Source organism: Arachis hypogaea, chromosome 20 (assembly GCF_003086295.3).
Source record: "Arachis hypogaea cultivar Tifrunner chromosome 20, arahy.Tifrunner.gnm2.J5K5, whole genome shotgun sequence".
Taxonomy (NCBI): domain Eukaryota; kingdom Viridiplantae; phylum Streptophyta; class Magnoliopsida; order Fabales; family Fabaceae; genus Arachis; species Arachis hypogaea.
Window position 1 is genome coordinate 124063629 of NC_092055.1, and position 14867 is coordinate 124078495.

At 35.5% G+C, this 14867-nt stretch overlaps 1 protein-coding gene across 1 annotated transcript; it reads left to right on the forward strand.

Moving 5' to 3' along the window:
• The first annotated feature begins 1115 nt into the window (after positions 1-1115).
• LOC112785276 (uncharacterized) lies at positions 1116-8013 on the forward strand. The gene is made up of 12 exons (XM_025828733.3): positions 1116-1404; positions 1799-1926; positions 2157-2219; positions 2755-2876; positions 3618-3733; positions 3837-4638; positions 4844-5575; positions 6080-6301; positions 6383-6478; positions 6607-6801; positions 7014-7127; positions 7428-8013. Exons 1-12 carry the CDS (start codon positions 1310-1312, stop codon positions 7686-7688), a joined length of 2946 nt encoding a protein of 981 aa, XP_025684518.1. The 5' UTR covers positions 1116-1309; the 3' UTR covers positions 7689-8013.
• Positions 8014-14867: the final 6854 nt, after the last annotated feature.

Here is a 14867-nt window from a genome sequence, read left to right on the forward strand (position 1 = left end):
GACCGGCCCACCCCGACCCGCCAAAATCCGCCAATTTGACGGTGTGGGTTTGGTGGATTTTTTTAATTTGGCGGGCTCCAAATCCTAGCCCGACCCGCATTTTTTAGCGGGTTTAGCGGATCGGCTCGACAAGTTCAACCCGTTTTACCACCCCTAGATTTTGATTTTAACCCAAGACCTTAGGGACGAAAAAAGTACTTAACCCTTAAAATAATAAACAACAACAAATAAAAAAAAGACAGAAGAATAGAATTACTTGAAACCGACGAACTAAAAAATTAAAAAACTTCACCAATGTCTAAAGAAATAAACTTCATAAGATAAGAGAAGATGAGAATGAAGAGAGTGAAAACGTGAACTTGAAATATGAAAAATGAGATAATTTTTCACTGATTTTTATATTTGGACGAGTTCGCCATGAGTGCGACAAATCTTATCAAAATACTGAGGTTCGTCGGGATACGGCAAATTTCTCCTAAATACGAAAAAAAAGATTTTCTGAAATTTAAAGTTTCAATCATTTTTTTTTGCAAAAATATTTTTTTTTATTTTATAATAGAAAAAAATAATTCAAATCTCTTTTACATAGTTAAAAAATAATGTATTGTTGTGAAGCTTATACTTTCATAAACCTATTCATTTAAGGTTAAAAAAAAAAGAGAAACTTTTCTCTGAAATTTTTTTTTGTCTGTAGTTTTTAATTTTAACATTATTTTAAATTATGTAAAGAAAAAAAAAACGAAAGCAATGAAAAGAATTGATAATAATAACAATTAATTAAATTAAAGAAAATTATTAAGTAATTAACATTTTTATATTTATTTTATATTTAAATCTATATTATGATTATTATCAAATTTTTAAATTTTATATTACATCTTAATTAATTTTCAAAAAATCTAAGTAGATGATAGTGAAAATTAAATTTTAAAAATTGGGGAGTGCTAGGAGAATAATATAAATTTTAAACGACATAAACAACCACCAATTAAATAAAAATACACTACATCTTAATTTAATGTCACTAATTAAATTTACTCTTTTAATTCTATTAATTCACATTGTTTACACATTGTTACCTATATTTTTCTTTAAAAATTTGACGGTGTAAATGTAACATCGTCCTATCTTAAGTTTGATGCAAAACACTGCGTTTTAGTGAAAGGCGGAAGCTGTATCTACAACGAACGACGCTTGTTGTTAGGCTGCGAAGAAAACGAAAACTAAAAATAAAATAGCGAAACACTTTTGATAGTATCATTCTTTGAGCTCACTCCAGATCCGTGTGGTTGTAATCGCCATCTTCGCCATGGCGATTAGGGTTTTTCTCATCGTTCTTCTCTTCCTTTCTTTCACCAATCTGACTTATTCGCTCTACGAAGATCAAGTTGGCCTCATGGATTGGTCAGTTTCCCAAATCACACTCCTATTTTCTTCACTCTTCTGGTCAAACCTAATTCATCCTTGCATTCCAACTTACCTCATCTCGCGATTTCATTCGATTCACTTTAATCAATTCGTTCTTGTTAGCTTCGTAGTTATCGCACTCAAACCTCGATCTTACACTTAATCCACTTAAGAGTCGATATTATTGATTATTCATAATTTGGAACTTGTTGTGTTGTTTGATTAATTGCTGATTAATCTGAAGTTGAGCTGATTTGTTGATCAGCTGTCATCTGATTGCACAACCTCGATTGTGTTTGTAGATTGAAGACTCTGATTCTAACGCTTGATTTGACTTTTATCAGTTTTGAGTGTAAGTTGTTTGCTGAATTTGGTTAGCTACTAATTGCAGGCACCAAAAATACATTGGGAAAGTAAAGCATGCTGTGTTCCACACTCAGAAGACTGGACGAAAGCGTGTTTTGGTGTCTACTGAAGAGAATGTTGTAGCTTCTCTCGACCTTCGTCATGGAGAGATTTGTGAGTTTGATTTGTTTAACTGCTCGTGTAATCTTGCTGAACTGAATTAATTTCTATTTAGAAGATTTTAAAGTTGTTGGGATGAAGAAAACCAATTAAGATACGTTGACCAATATTGAATTAGTAACTTTCGACTTGTTTTGAATCCAGAGTTATTATTTTCTTCTTATTTATAAATATTAGGAATCACCAAGTCCGTGAAATGCTCAGCTCTGTTTTGTTGCATGCAGTTTGGAGGCACGTTCTTGGGACAAATGATGTTATTGATGGACTTGACATCGCCCTGGGAAAATGTATGCTTAAACCCTGATTGTTGGGTATTTAATTCTTATATTAAATTACTTAATGCTATCTAGTTTTCATAGTGCTTTATAATAGTTATACAACAGTCTTCATAGCCGATCACTAAAGCTATTTGATCATAGGGACGTGGTAGTGTGGAACTGGTTACTTTCCCGGAGTCTTCTGGTTATTGTGATAGTTTTGATATTCTTTGTGTACTCGGTTAATTTATCTGAAGCTTATTTTTCCTTGAAAATATATGTTTGGCTGGATATCAAATCTGATGCTGATGTCAGATTCCATTCATATTGTTGAATTATTTCTTGCGATCCTGAACTGTGGAAACATAAGATCTTGGGATTATACATCAAGATACTAGTCCACTAGGGACGTCAGTCATGTACTCTAAGTATTTCTTAGCTTGAACTTCATTAATTCTGTTTGCTTTTCTGCTTGTTGTTTTGATAGAGAATTGTTTTCTGCATCAAGTTTAGTTTAAGCCTAAATTGGTGATCAATCTCATAAGTGTTAGTATAAATGTTTCAGATGTCATTACTCTTTCTTCGGATGGCAGTATATTGAGAGCATGGAACCTTCCTGATGGACAGATGGTTTGGGAGTCTTCCCTTCCGGGTTCAAAGGCATCAAAGTCAATATTATACATTCCAGTAAGTGAATACTTTCCCACTTGCCCCACCCCGGCAAGGCCATACATACCATATTTTTGTTGTTGCACATGTATGAAATATGATTTTTTTTTTCTATCTTATTGATGAATTAGAAGGTTAAAAGAAAATGGTATCATTTGATAAAGGTTAAAGCATCCTACAGACCAGTGAAAAGAACTTATACATCTTTAATCTCTTTCACTTGTAGCACATAATTGCCATTGACGTCATTGTGTTATGAAACAAATGGCTTCACTTTAAAGTTTAAAATTGACAATAAAATACTGAGTGGTGGTTGAAAAATGAATAATGCATTGATAACCATCAAATAGCGACCATGATGAAAATTTGTTCTTTGTTTCCCTAGGACTTCTAGAGTTATGTAACCCCTCAAAACTGGAAAAGCAAGATACTTAGGGTTTATGAGAAAACCCCTTTGTTGTTGATTTGTACTTCAGTTTTTTATTAAAAACACTGAGCAATCAATGGTGGTAACTTCCACTCGAGTTCAATAAAAAAGATCTTTAAGTGATATGGCCCACAAAATCTTCATTTCCCGTATGTATTGCAATTTCAAGTGAAAGACCTTATTTGCATCATTCCGTATTTCTGGTCACTGTCATGAACTTGGACTGGCCTTCCCTTTGCCTGCTTTTAAAACTAATTTTAGTGGCAGTTGAGTTTGAAAATCACTTGAATTTTTTATTCACTGCAACTAAATGCAGATTTTTTATTTTGCAGAAAAATCTGAAAGCTGACAAGGATGATTTGATCCTTGTTTATGGTAAAGGGAGCCTCAATGCTGTTTCAGGTGTAGATGGTGAAGTTCTCTGGAAGAAAGATTTTTCTGGTGAAAGGTATGTATGGGAGCATTGGAATCCAATCACAAATCAATTTTCTTTCTAAGCATGAGATAGCATGACAGGTTCATTAATTTTATTATCTTTATAATGTTTGCAGCATTGAGGTTAGCCATATTATTCAATCTTCTGATGTGATCTATGTGACTGGTTTTGTTGATTCGTCAAAGATTAGTGTGTATGGATTAAATGCTAAGAATGGAGAGTTGTTAGAGAACAACCATGCAGCACTTCCTTTTGGTACTTTTGGGGAATTATTATCAGTCTCGGGTGATATGTTTGTAGTATTGGATGAAATGAGATCAAAGATAGTAATAGTACACCTCAGGAATGGAGAGATTAGCTACAACCAGAAGCATATTTCAGACCTCACCAAAGATTTAGCTGGTCAGGCAGTAATACTACCATCAAGGCTTCCAGGAATGTTTGCATTAAATATCAATTCCTATGTTCTTTTAATTAAAGTGACAAATCAAGGTGAGCTGGTGCTGGTGGACAAAGTTAATAATGGAGCAGCTGTTAGTGATTCTTTGTCAATTTCAGAGGATGAACATGCTTTTGCATTTGTTCATTATGGAGACAATAAAATCCACCTCTCTGTAAAGAATGTTAATGATTGGAATCATGATTTGCTTAAGGAGAGCATAGTAATAGATCATCAAAAAGGGAAAATTGATAAGATTTTTGTGAACAATTATGTAAGGACAGATAGATCCCATGGGTTTAGAGCATTGATGGTAATGGAGGATCATTCGCTCTTATTAGTACAACAAGGAGAAATTGTTTGGAGTAGAGAGGACGGTCTTGCATCAGTTGTAGATGTAACAACATCAGAACTACCTGTGCAAAAGGAAGGTGTGTCTGTGGCAAAAGTTGAACAGAACCTTTTTGAATGGCTTAAGGTATGCACTTGATATGTTTAATTAAGACATCAAACTGCTTAGTTTTTCACTGAAAAAATGTTAGAGGAAATCATAAGCATTTCTCTTACTGTAACCAAATGCACATTCCATTCTGCTATCTTTATGATCAAGGATTAGGAGTTTTATGTCAATGTCAATATCATAATCATTTCTGACTTTTTGTGCAATGGCTTTTTATTGAAAGGGACATATGTTGAAGCTCAAAGGAACTCTAATGATTGCCAGTCCTGATGATTTGGCAGCTATTCAGGCACTGAGGTTGAGGAGTTCTGAGAAAAGCAAAATGACTCGTGATCATAATGGTTTCCGGAAGTTGCTTATAGTACTTACAAGGGCGGGCAAAGTGTTTGCTTTGCACACTGGAGATGGACGTGTAGTTTGGTCTATTCTACTTCCTAGTTTACACAAGTCAGAAGCATGTGAAAATCCAGTTGGTCTTCACATCTATCAGTGGCAAGTTCCACATCATCATGCATTGGATGAGAATCCATCTGTCCTCGTTGTTGGGCAATGTGGACCAAGTTTGTCCACCCCAGCTGTTCTTTCTTTTATTGATGCTTACACAGGGATGGAACTCAAGTCTTTGAGTCCAGCTCATACTGCTGCTCAAGTCATTCCACTTCCTCATACTGATTCAACTGAACAGCGTCTACATCTAATTATAGATGATAAGCAGCATGCATATTTGTACCCAAGAACTCCTGAAGCTATTGATATTCTGAAGCACGAATTTTCAAATGTGTACTGGTACTCAGTTGATGCTGATAATGGTGTTATAAGAGGTCATGCCCTGAAGAGTAACTGTATTCAGGAAGCAGTGGATGAATATTGCTTTGACTTCAGGGACTTATGGTCAGTTGTATTCCCATCTGAATCAGAAAAGATTATTGCAACTATGACAAGAAAATCAAATGAGGTATGTGCCTTTGCCAATTAGTTTCTTACTAGAGAACTTATCTTTCTTTTGAAAATAACAACGTAGTTGTTCTTAATTTCATTCTGTTAAGTGTTACCTGAGGTATATAGAGTCCAATTATTTAAAATCCTGATTTCATCTCAGGGATATGTTACCCGCTTGAAAGTTTGCCTTTATCTTAAGGTGGATTTTATTATTTCACAAATGAACTTTTTGATCATCCCGAATCACTTAAAGGAATGCGGGCAAATCTTAACATTTTTTCCCCCTAACATGGCCAAATCATATGCTTTTAGTTATTTTGAACTCATGTAAGTCTCATCACTGTATACTCATACTAATCTTTCATGTATAGAACTGATCGCAAATAATATGAATAGTAAGGGTTTTTCTCAAGCATGCATACATTATTAGTGACCTTTTCATTGGTTGACTCTTACTCTTAATTGTTGCTTTGTTGCATTATTTTCTAAATTTTTTTTTCTCCCCACTTGTTTCATCTAGGTTGTTCATACTCAAGCAAAAGTTATGACTGACTATGACGTCATGTATAAGTATATATCAAAGAATCTACTTTTTGTCGCGAATGCAGCACCAAAGGCCGCAGGGGAAATTGGTACAGTAATCCCGGAGGAGGCATGGCTGGTCATCTATATCCTTGATACCGTAACCGGTCGTATACTGCATCGCATGACTCATCATGGATGCCAGGGTCCTGTTCATGCTGTAAGTTTTTAAAATACATGCTCATTTAATTTGGGCTAGATATGGATTTGTTTTTGTCTCACATGAATATTGATTGTATAGGTATTCAGTGAAAACTGGGTTGTCTACCACTATTTTAATCTTAGAGCACACAGATATGAGATGTCAGTTGTTGAGATCTATGATCAGTCTCGAGCGGTATGTCAGTCAACTTTATTTTCTTTTGACAACCCTTGCTCACTATCTTTTGGTCTATGTTTACTTCTAATTTTGGGTAAATCGTCTTATGTTCGATCTTATTTGGTATGCTTGAATATGATGCACAGGATAACAAAGATGTTTGGAGGTTTGTTCTTGGGAAGCATAATCTTACATCACCTGTATCTTCTTATTCTCGACCAGAAGTAATAGCAAAATCACAATCATACTTTTTTACCCATTCTGTGAAAGCAATTGAAGTCACTTCAACTGCCAAGGGTATAACCTCTAAGCAGCTTCTTATTGGAACAATTGGTGATCAGGTTTGAATTGTTTGCCCTGCCGAGTTACTCATTTTTCTGTTATTTGAGATCTTGAGCAAAAGGAACAGTATGCTTATTTGCTCCTGTTGTTTTTCCTCTTTTTCCTGATGATATTCTTTTATCAAATAAGAAGAAAATGAAGAAAAAATTCAATGAAATCTAATCAATATTCTGCATTATGATTGTCAACTGGGAATGTTTTTCTTTTGTAGGTTTTGGCCCTTGATAAACGCTTTTTGGATCCCCGGCGCACAGTTAATCCTTCACAAGCTGAAAAAGAAGATGGAATTATTCCTCTCACCGATTCATTGCCAATCATTCCCCAGGTATATTTGTTTGATTAATTTCCTCATTTTAGATCTAGGCCAAAATTAAACTTGTCAATTTGTCATTCCTTCTCTTTAAAATGTAGAAATTTGCTATATGTTTGATATGACATTCAAAACTTGTGGACATTGCAAAATTGTGCTTCTGAAGCACAAATTCTCACCATTATGTGATGTTAAATATTGATGACTTGTCTGCAAGTATACCCACTTCTTTTATCATAGTAAATAAAATATAAATACCCTTTGAAGTTGGACTTGATATGAAATTCTTTCCTGTGCCTGCTCGAATCTTTGCAGTCCTACATTACACATGCGCTTAAAGTGGAAGGTCTCCGAGGCATAGTAACAGTACCGGCCAAGCTGGAGTCTACATCACTCGTCTTTGCATATGGAGTAGATCTATTTTTCACCCAGATTGCTCCTTCAAGGACTTATGATTCACTGACCGAAGATTTCAGCTATGCTCTACTGCTTCTAACAATTGTCGCTCTAGTAGCTGCGATATTTGTTACGTGGGTACTGTCTGAGAGGAAAGATCTGCAAGATAAATGGAGATGATCTACCCTCCATTTTGGCCATAGAATTTCTTTAATTTTGAGGTTGAAGTAGGTTTATTCTCCAGTTTTCAAATGTTAGTTATAACTTGAGTTTTGTAGGTCTGCTGAAAACTTGTAGCTTGAATTGGCAGAGTAATGTAACATTCCACTATGATTCATTGTTTCAGGGTTAATGGAGGATAGTAATTTAAATGATGTAAATCGATGAGTAAAATAGAGAATCATAGACTTTCGAGACCTGTGCATTGTGAAAGAATTATGGTGGCAGGCTTGAGTTGATAAATTATTTTGTCCTCATTGGCTATTACAACCAAGTTGAAGAAAAATGACGTTGCCATCTTTTCCATAATTCTCCTCATTAATTAATATATTAGTTAATCGTGTGATTTATTTATTCTGCAATCACTGTTTTGCGGGGAGTGGATCCTCTCCAGTGAAAAAAAAAACTGGATGGTATCGTGGAAGATCTCACCCTTCATTGCATTCTCTCTCACATTTATTTCTGGTCCCACTTGTAGAATTAAAGGTGGGAGATTATACTTTATTCTCTACAATGACAAAAAAAATGGAGAGGATTCATTTCCCTGTTTTGCATGGTGGTTGCTATCAAACCCAGAATTTTCTTCTTTCTAATATTGGATTATTAGAGGTGAATTTTTCAAAAATATCTAAATTATGTATTATAATTAAAAAATATATTATTGTTACAAAATGTTAGTGATATTTGTCTTTTTATAATTAAAAAATATTTTTTTTTATAAAACATTCGTAACGTTTTGTATTATAATACTAAAACACTAAAATAATCAAATATTCTCTTATTTCACGTTAAAATTACTCGTATTAAAAAATTAGCCATCATACCCAAGCTACAAGGATTTGAATATCTTCATAAGAGTTTGGGTATCAAAGCAATCAAGCTAGAGGCAATTTCTTTCATGAATTGAAATTGCTTGGTGTAGTTCAATATAGCTGCGAACCATGGGTAGAATAACGCTTTACATCGCAGGAGTTGATGAGTTCGTTTTATTAAGGGTTTTGTTCGAAATGACATCGAAAACTCATCGTATCCGTGACTAAGGGTGGCAATTGGGGAAGCCCATTCTATCCCGCTGAAAGTCCGCCTTTTGGCAGGTTGGCCCGTCCCGCCCCGCCTAGTAAGGCAGTCCTAAAATTCCATCCCGTGCCGCCTAATTGTGGGCTGGCAAGCTAAACTCGTCAAATATTATTTTTTTTTATTATTAACTATTAAATAATATATATAATTTTATAATCATTTTAATAAATTTATAATTTCTAAAAGTATAAAAAATTATCATTTTTATATTCACAAACATTTAGTCTTTGTAATTATAAATATCTAATAAACATAATTATAAACCAAGTTTTCATCCAAAACATAATTATAAATATTGTCTCCAAAGCAAAATAAACATAATCTAAAACATTAAATTTTCATCTTCATTCTCTTGTAAGTTGGGTTGGAAGAAGTTGGGTTTTGGCAAAAAATTGAAAAATACCCCCTTGCCAAAAAAACACTAAGCCCGGCGGGAAAGCCCACCCTGCCCCGCCAAAGCCGCGGTCTAAGCGGTATGGGTTAGGCAGACTTTTGCTATTTGGCAGTCCCAATTTTTCAGTCCGACCCGTCTTTTTTGGTAGGTTACGCGGGCCGGTCCGGCGGGTTTAGCCCGTCTGCCACCCCTACCGGTGACAGCATGATTTGTACTTTATAAATAGCATGGTTCTACAAATCGAATAAGATCGGTTGGTTCGACATTAACCGGAAATTAGTCCTTTGGCCGGTTCGATTGATGAAAAACAAACAACAACAACAACAACAACAAAGCCTTGTCCCACTAGGTGGGGTCGGCTACATGGATCAAATGACGCCATTAAGTTCTATCATATATCATGTCCACAGAGAGATCATTTACATGTAGATCTCGTTTGACCACCTCATGGATGGTCTTTCTAGGTCTTCCTCTGCTTTTCACCTATTGTCCATCTTCCATCTCATCCACCCTCTGTCTGGATGCTCTGTCGGTCTTCTTTCCACATGTCCAAACAATCTGAGACGCGATTCTACAATCTTTATCACAATAGGTGCTACTCCAATTCTCTCTCTCTCTTATATCTTCGTTCCTTATTCTATCCAAACATGTATGACCACTCATCCATCTCAACATCTTCATCTCTGCCACACTTAACTTATGTTCGTGCTCCCCTTTGACCGTCCAACACTCTGTACCATAAAACATAGCCGGTCTGATAGCAGTGCGATAAAATTTGCCATTAAGTCTTAAAGGCACTTTTTTGTCACATAAAACCAGACGCACTTCGCCATTTTGACTAACCTGCTTGGATCCTATGATTTACATCATGATCAATCTCTCCATTATCATGTATGTTATACCTAAGATACTTAAAACTTTTAACTTTTCATAGGATGTGTTCTCCAATCTTCACCTCTATATTAGGGTTTTTCTTTCGACTACCGAACTCACATTCTATATATTTCGTCTTGCTGCGGCTTATGCGCAGACCATATACTTCGAGAGCTTCTCTCAATAAATCCAACTTCTTATTTAGGTCTTCTCTTGACTCTCCCATAAGGACAATATCATTAGCAAAAAGTATGTACCATGGCAAAAGCTCTTGGATATGCTCTGTGAGTACTTCCAAGACTAATGTTAAAAGGTATGGACTTACGGATGATCCCTTGTGTAACCCATCACCAATAGGAAATTCCTTTGTCACACCACATTGAGTCTTCACGCTAGTTGTAGTCCCATCATACATGTCTTTAATTGCACGAATATATGCGATCCTTACTCTCTTCCTTTTCAAAACCTTCTATAAGACCTCCCTTGGCACCCTATTGTACGCTTTCTCCAAATCAATAAACACCATATATAGATCCTTTTTATTACTATGATACCTCTCCATCATCCTTCTTAACATGTATGTAGCTTCGGTGGTGGATCTGCTTAGCATAAACCTAAATTGGTTATCTGTTACTTGTGTCTCTTATCTCAGCCTCCGTTCTATCCCTTTCCTATAACTTCATAATGTGGCTCATGAGCTTGATCCCTCTATAGTTTTCGCAACTCTGTATATCCTCCTTATTCTTATAGATAGGTACTAAGGTGCTCTTTCTTCACTCATTTGGCATCTTCTTTGACCTTAAAATGTCATTAAAAGGCTTGGTTAACCAACTGATACCTTTCTCTCCAAGGTCTTTCCAAACTTCAATCGGAATATTATCGGGTCCTACTATCCTGTCATTTTTCATCCGCTTTAGAGCCTCTTTTACTTTAAAGTCTCGAATCCTTCGATAGTTGTTGAGGTTTTGATCTTCTTTCCTCGTGCATAACCAACCAAGGCTCGGAAAAGTCTTCTATCTTTCATTAAATAACTCGTAGAAGTAGCTCTTCCACCTTTCATTGATCTTTTCATCTTGAGTCAAAACCTCTCTATCTTTACCCTTTATGCACTTAACCTGTTCTAAGTCTCTTATTCTTTTTTCACGGCTATTTACGATTCTATATATACCTTTTTCTCCTTCCTTCGTCTCTAAAGACTGGTAGAGACCCTCATATGCTCTTGCTCTTGCTTCACTTATAGCCACTTTTTTCTCTTTCTTAGTTGCCTTATATGTTTTCTAGTTATATGCATTGCAGCACAAAAACCACTCTTTAAAGCACTCCCTTTTTGCCTTTATCTTTTCTTGTACACTCACATTCTACCATCATGACTCCTTGTCTCTCGATCCTGTCCCTCTAGATTCACCAAAATTTTCTTTTGCTATTCTTCTAATAACTCTGCGATCTCCCTCCACATCTCCTCTGCGCTTCCATCCCCTTCCCAATTTGCCTCTTCTCCTACCTGTCTCAGAAAGCTTCTTTGTTACTCACCTTTCATCCGCCACCCCTCGTCCTTGGATTCTTCGTATGATGTCTTTTTCTCAACTTGAAAATCCATGACGAACATCCTATGTTGTGTTGTTAAACTCTCTCCCGAAATAATTTTAGAATTAATGCAAAATTTTTTATTGACTCTCCTTAACAAAAAAAAGTCGATTTGAGAGCTTTACATGCCACTCTTATAGGTTATAAGATGTTTGTCTCGCTTTTTAAAACATGTATTTGTGATGAGAAGGTCAAAGGTTGAGCAGAAATCCAAAATAGTTTTACCCTCAGTATTGACCACCTCGAAACCATGGCTTCCATAAATACTTCCATGCCCAGTCACTTCTCTTCCAACATGGCCATTTAAATCTCTTCCTAAGAAAATTTTATCTCCCGAAGGTGTGTCTTAGACCAAACTCTCTAGATCCTCCTAAAACCTTATCTTGTGTTGCTCGTCCGAACCCACTTGCGGTGCATAGGTGCTAATCACATGAAAAGTACCTCCTTCCACCACAAGTTTGATAGAGATGATCCAATCACTCAACTTCTTGATATCCACTACATCCTTCTTCCCCTGCTTATGCACGATAATACCTACTCCATTCCTGTTCTTCACCTTTACTATATACCAAAGTTTGAACTCTGAGGTATCCAACTCCCTAGCGTTTGTGCCGACCCATTTTGTTTCTTGTAGACACATGATGTTAATCTTCCTCCTTGTCATGGTATCCACCACCTCCATAGATTTTTCTATTAGAGTGCGTATGTTCCATGTCCCAAATCTCAACTTTTTGTTACTTCGACCTTTACCTTTACCTCTTTCTTTGTGAACAAGCTTATTTACTCTCGTCCGTTCACGAAAATGCAGTAACCCTTACTCGTTTAACACTACACCCGGGCACTAATGCACTAGCTCTTGCTCATTTGATATTGTACTTGAGCCATACAGCATGTTGCTTCCGGCCAATGACCTAGTTTTAGCGCAATAACGTCTTTGATCCATGCCATGAAGCTTCGACTAAGTTTTTATGTTAGTTGTCGAAGGCCTAACACAACCTTCCTCCTTTATCCGGGTTTGGGACCAGCTATGTACCGCAGGTGTAACATAGGCGGAGTTTGATTGATGAAAAAAAACTGACAAAAAATCAATAAAAAAATTAGTCGATTCGGCGGTTAACCGTTGAACCAGTTTGGTTTTTGAAGAGTTCAGTTCAGTCCTAAACCCCAAAATGATGCTATTTTAAGGTAAAAAAATAAAATAAAATAGAGATTCCTCCTTTCTTCCCAACCTGCTAACCTTAAACGCACTAATTTTCAGTACTCAGAGGCAATGAACACCCAAATTCAAACTTCAACAGCAGGATCCAGTAGCCCCACCGTTATTGAACTCTTCTCCTTGGCCATAGGGTGCCGCTGTCACCGGCAGTGACAGACAGAGGGTGTCGTCATCACCTCTAGAAGGTCTGCTTAGCCCCCTCTTCTCCTCTATGTCGCACAAAGGTCTGCTCGGAGCTCTTGGCGTTGCCGTCACGAACAGTTGCTCTCGTCATCCCTATTTCATCGGTCACGAACGGTTGCTCGATCCTCTTCAAGTGCGTCATCTTTTTTTGTGGAATCAATGCGCGGAGCCCTTCCAAAGGCAACAACTGCACCTTGTAGCCGATGAGAAGAGTTCGGCGATGGTAAGACTACTAGGCGTTGGCTGCTGCTGCTGAAGTTTGATTTTGGGTGCTTCACTACTTTTTAGTTCTTAGGGTTAGTGCCTTTGGGATTAGTGGATTGGAAGAGAGAGAGAGAGGGAGAATATCTGTTTTATTTTATAACTTAAAATGGAATCGTTTTGAGGGTTTAGGACAACCAAAAATTCTCCAAAAATCGAACTGATTCAAACGGTTCAACAGTTAACCGTTGGTTCGACCAGTTTTTTTTACCATTTTTTGCTAGCTATTTTTTCCGTCAACAAACTTGACAGAAGATCGGTTCCTAGTTAACTCTGTTAAACCGGTCGATTCGGTTTGATTTTCAAAAACATGATTTGGATTCTTTGTATAGTTTTTCTATTTTTGTATTCTCTGCTTTTAGATGCTGAGTTTGCTGTTTTTGGATTCTGAATTTTCGTTGCTGAATACTTAATTAGAAGTTATTGTTGACATTTTTGTGTTACTTATTTTTTGTTGTTGATATGATGAGTTTTGGGTAAGTTTATACTTTTCATTGTTGCTGAGTATTTGATTATTAGAAGTTGTTAAATTTTTTTATTCCGAATTTTTGTTGTTAATGTGATGAGTATTGTTATTGATTACTTAATTAGAACTTAAAAGATAATTAATTTAAAAATTATTGAATTTAAATATTTAAAATTATATATTAAATTTTAATATTTTTATTATATATTTAATTAAATTAATTCAATTATGGTTTAATTCTAATTAGACTATTAAACTATTAAATTCGTCACTCGATTGATTCAATAATTAATTAAGTTTTCGCAACCTTAGTAAATAAGTGACAAACTATTAAACCAGTCACTCGACTGGTTCAATAATCAGTTAAGTTTTTGCAACCTTGGTAAATAGGTGACAACTTGGATATTTACAAAATTGTCAAAAATTGGATGCCATGGAAATTGTGATGTGTGCGTGGTAGTGTGGTACTGTTATTTATTGGTTATGTTGCAAAGCCAATCCTTCTAAACTATGGATGCTTGTGGGTTTTAATTTGGTTTGATTTTAAGGAAAAATACAATCGAATTATTGTAAAATAACTAAATAAATAAATAAGGAAGAAGTAACAAATATAAAATATGAAAATATAATTAGATAACTCTAGTAGTAATATTCATTAAAATTACTATATTAATATAATAGATATAATTAATATATTTAATAATATTATAATAAAGTATATAAGAGAGAAAATAGTATGAAAGAGAGAGAGAAGAAGTTTGATATTCTTCTTGTTGTGTAAAATATATCTGACGATGCCTTTTATTTATACAGGTAAGGTGCTTTTATTTTCAACTTTTATTTATTTAAATTCATCCTTGAAAAGTGATTCCTTCATTGTTAACCACCCAAGTCATAAATGGGCATCCATGTATTTGATCTTATCATAACACTCCTCTTTGGATGACTATTTAGGAATATGCCTCGTTAAAATCTTACTAAAGAAAAATCCAGTGGAAAAAAACTTTAGTGAAGGAAAAAAGAGTACAATATCCTTTGTGATGGGGACTGCCTCATTAAAAACCTTGTCAAGAAAAACCCAATGGA

What these genes read in the sequence shown, in the direction of transcription:
- LOC112785276 (XM_025828733.3), top strand. Translation starts at nt 1,310, where the DNA reads ATGGCGATTAGGGTTTTTCTCATCGTTCTTCTCTTCCTTTCTTTCACC. An exon ending in TGACAAGAAAATCAAATGAG is followed by an intron (nt 5,576 to 6,079) that starts GTATGTGCCTTT and finishes TGTTTCATCTAG; the next exon opens with GTTGTTCATACTCAAGCAAA. An exon ending in GCCAGGGTCCTGTTCATGCT is followed by an intron (nt 6,302 to 6,382) that starts GTAAGTTTTTAA and finishes TTGATTGTATAG; the next exon opens with GTATTCAGTGAAAACTGGGT.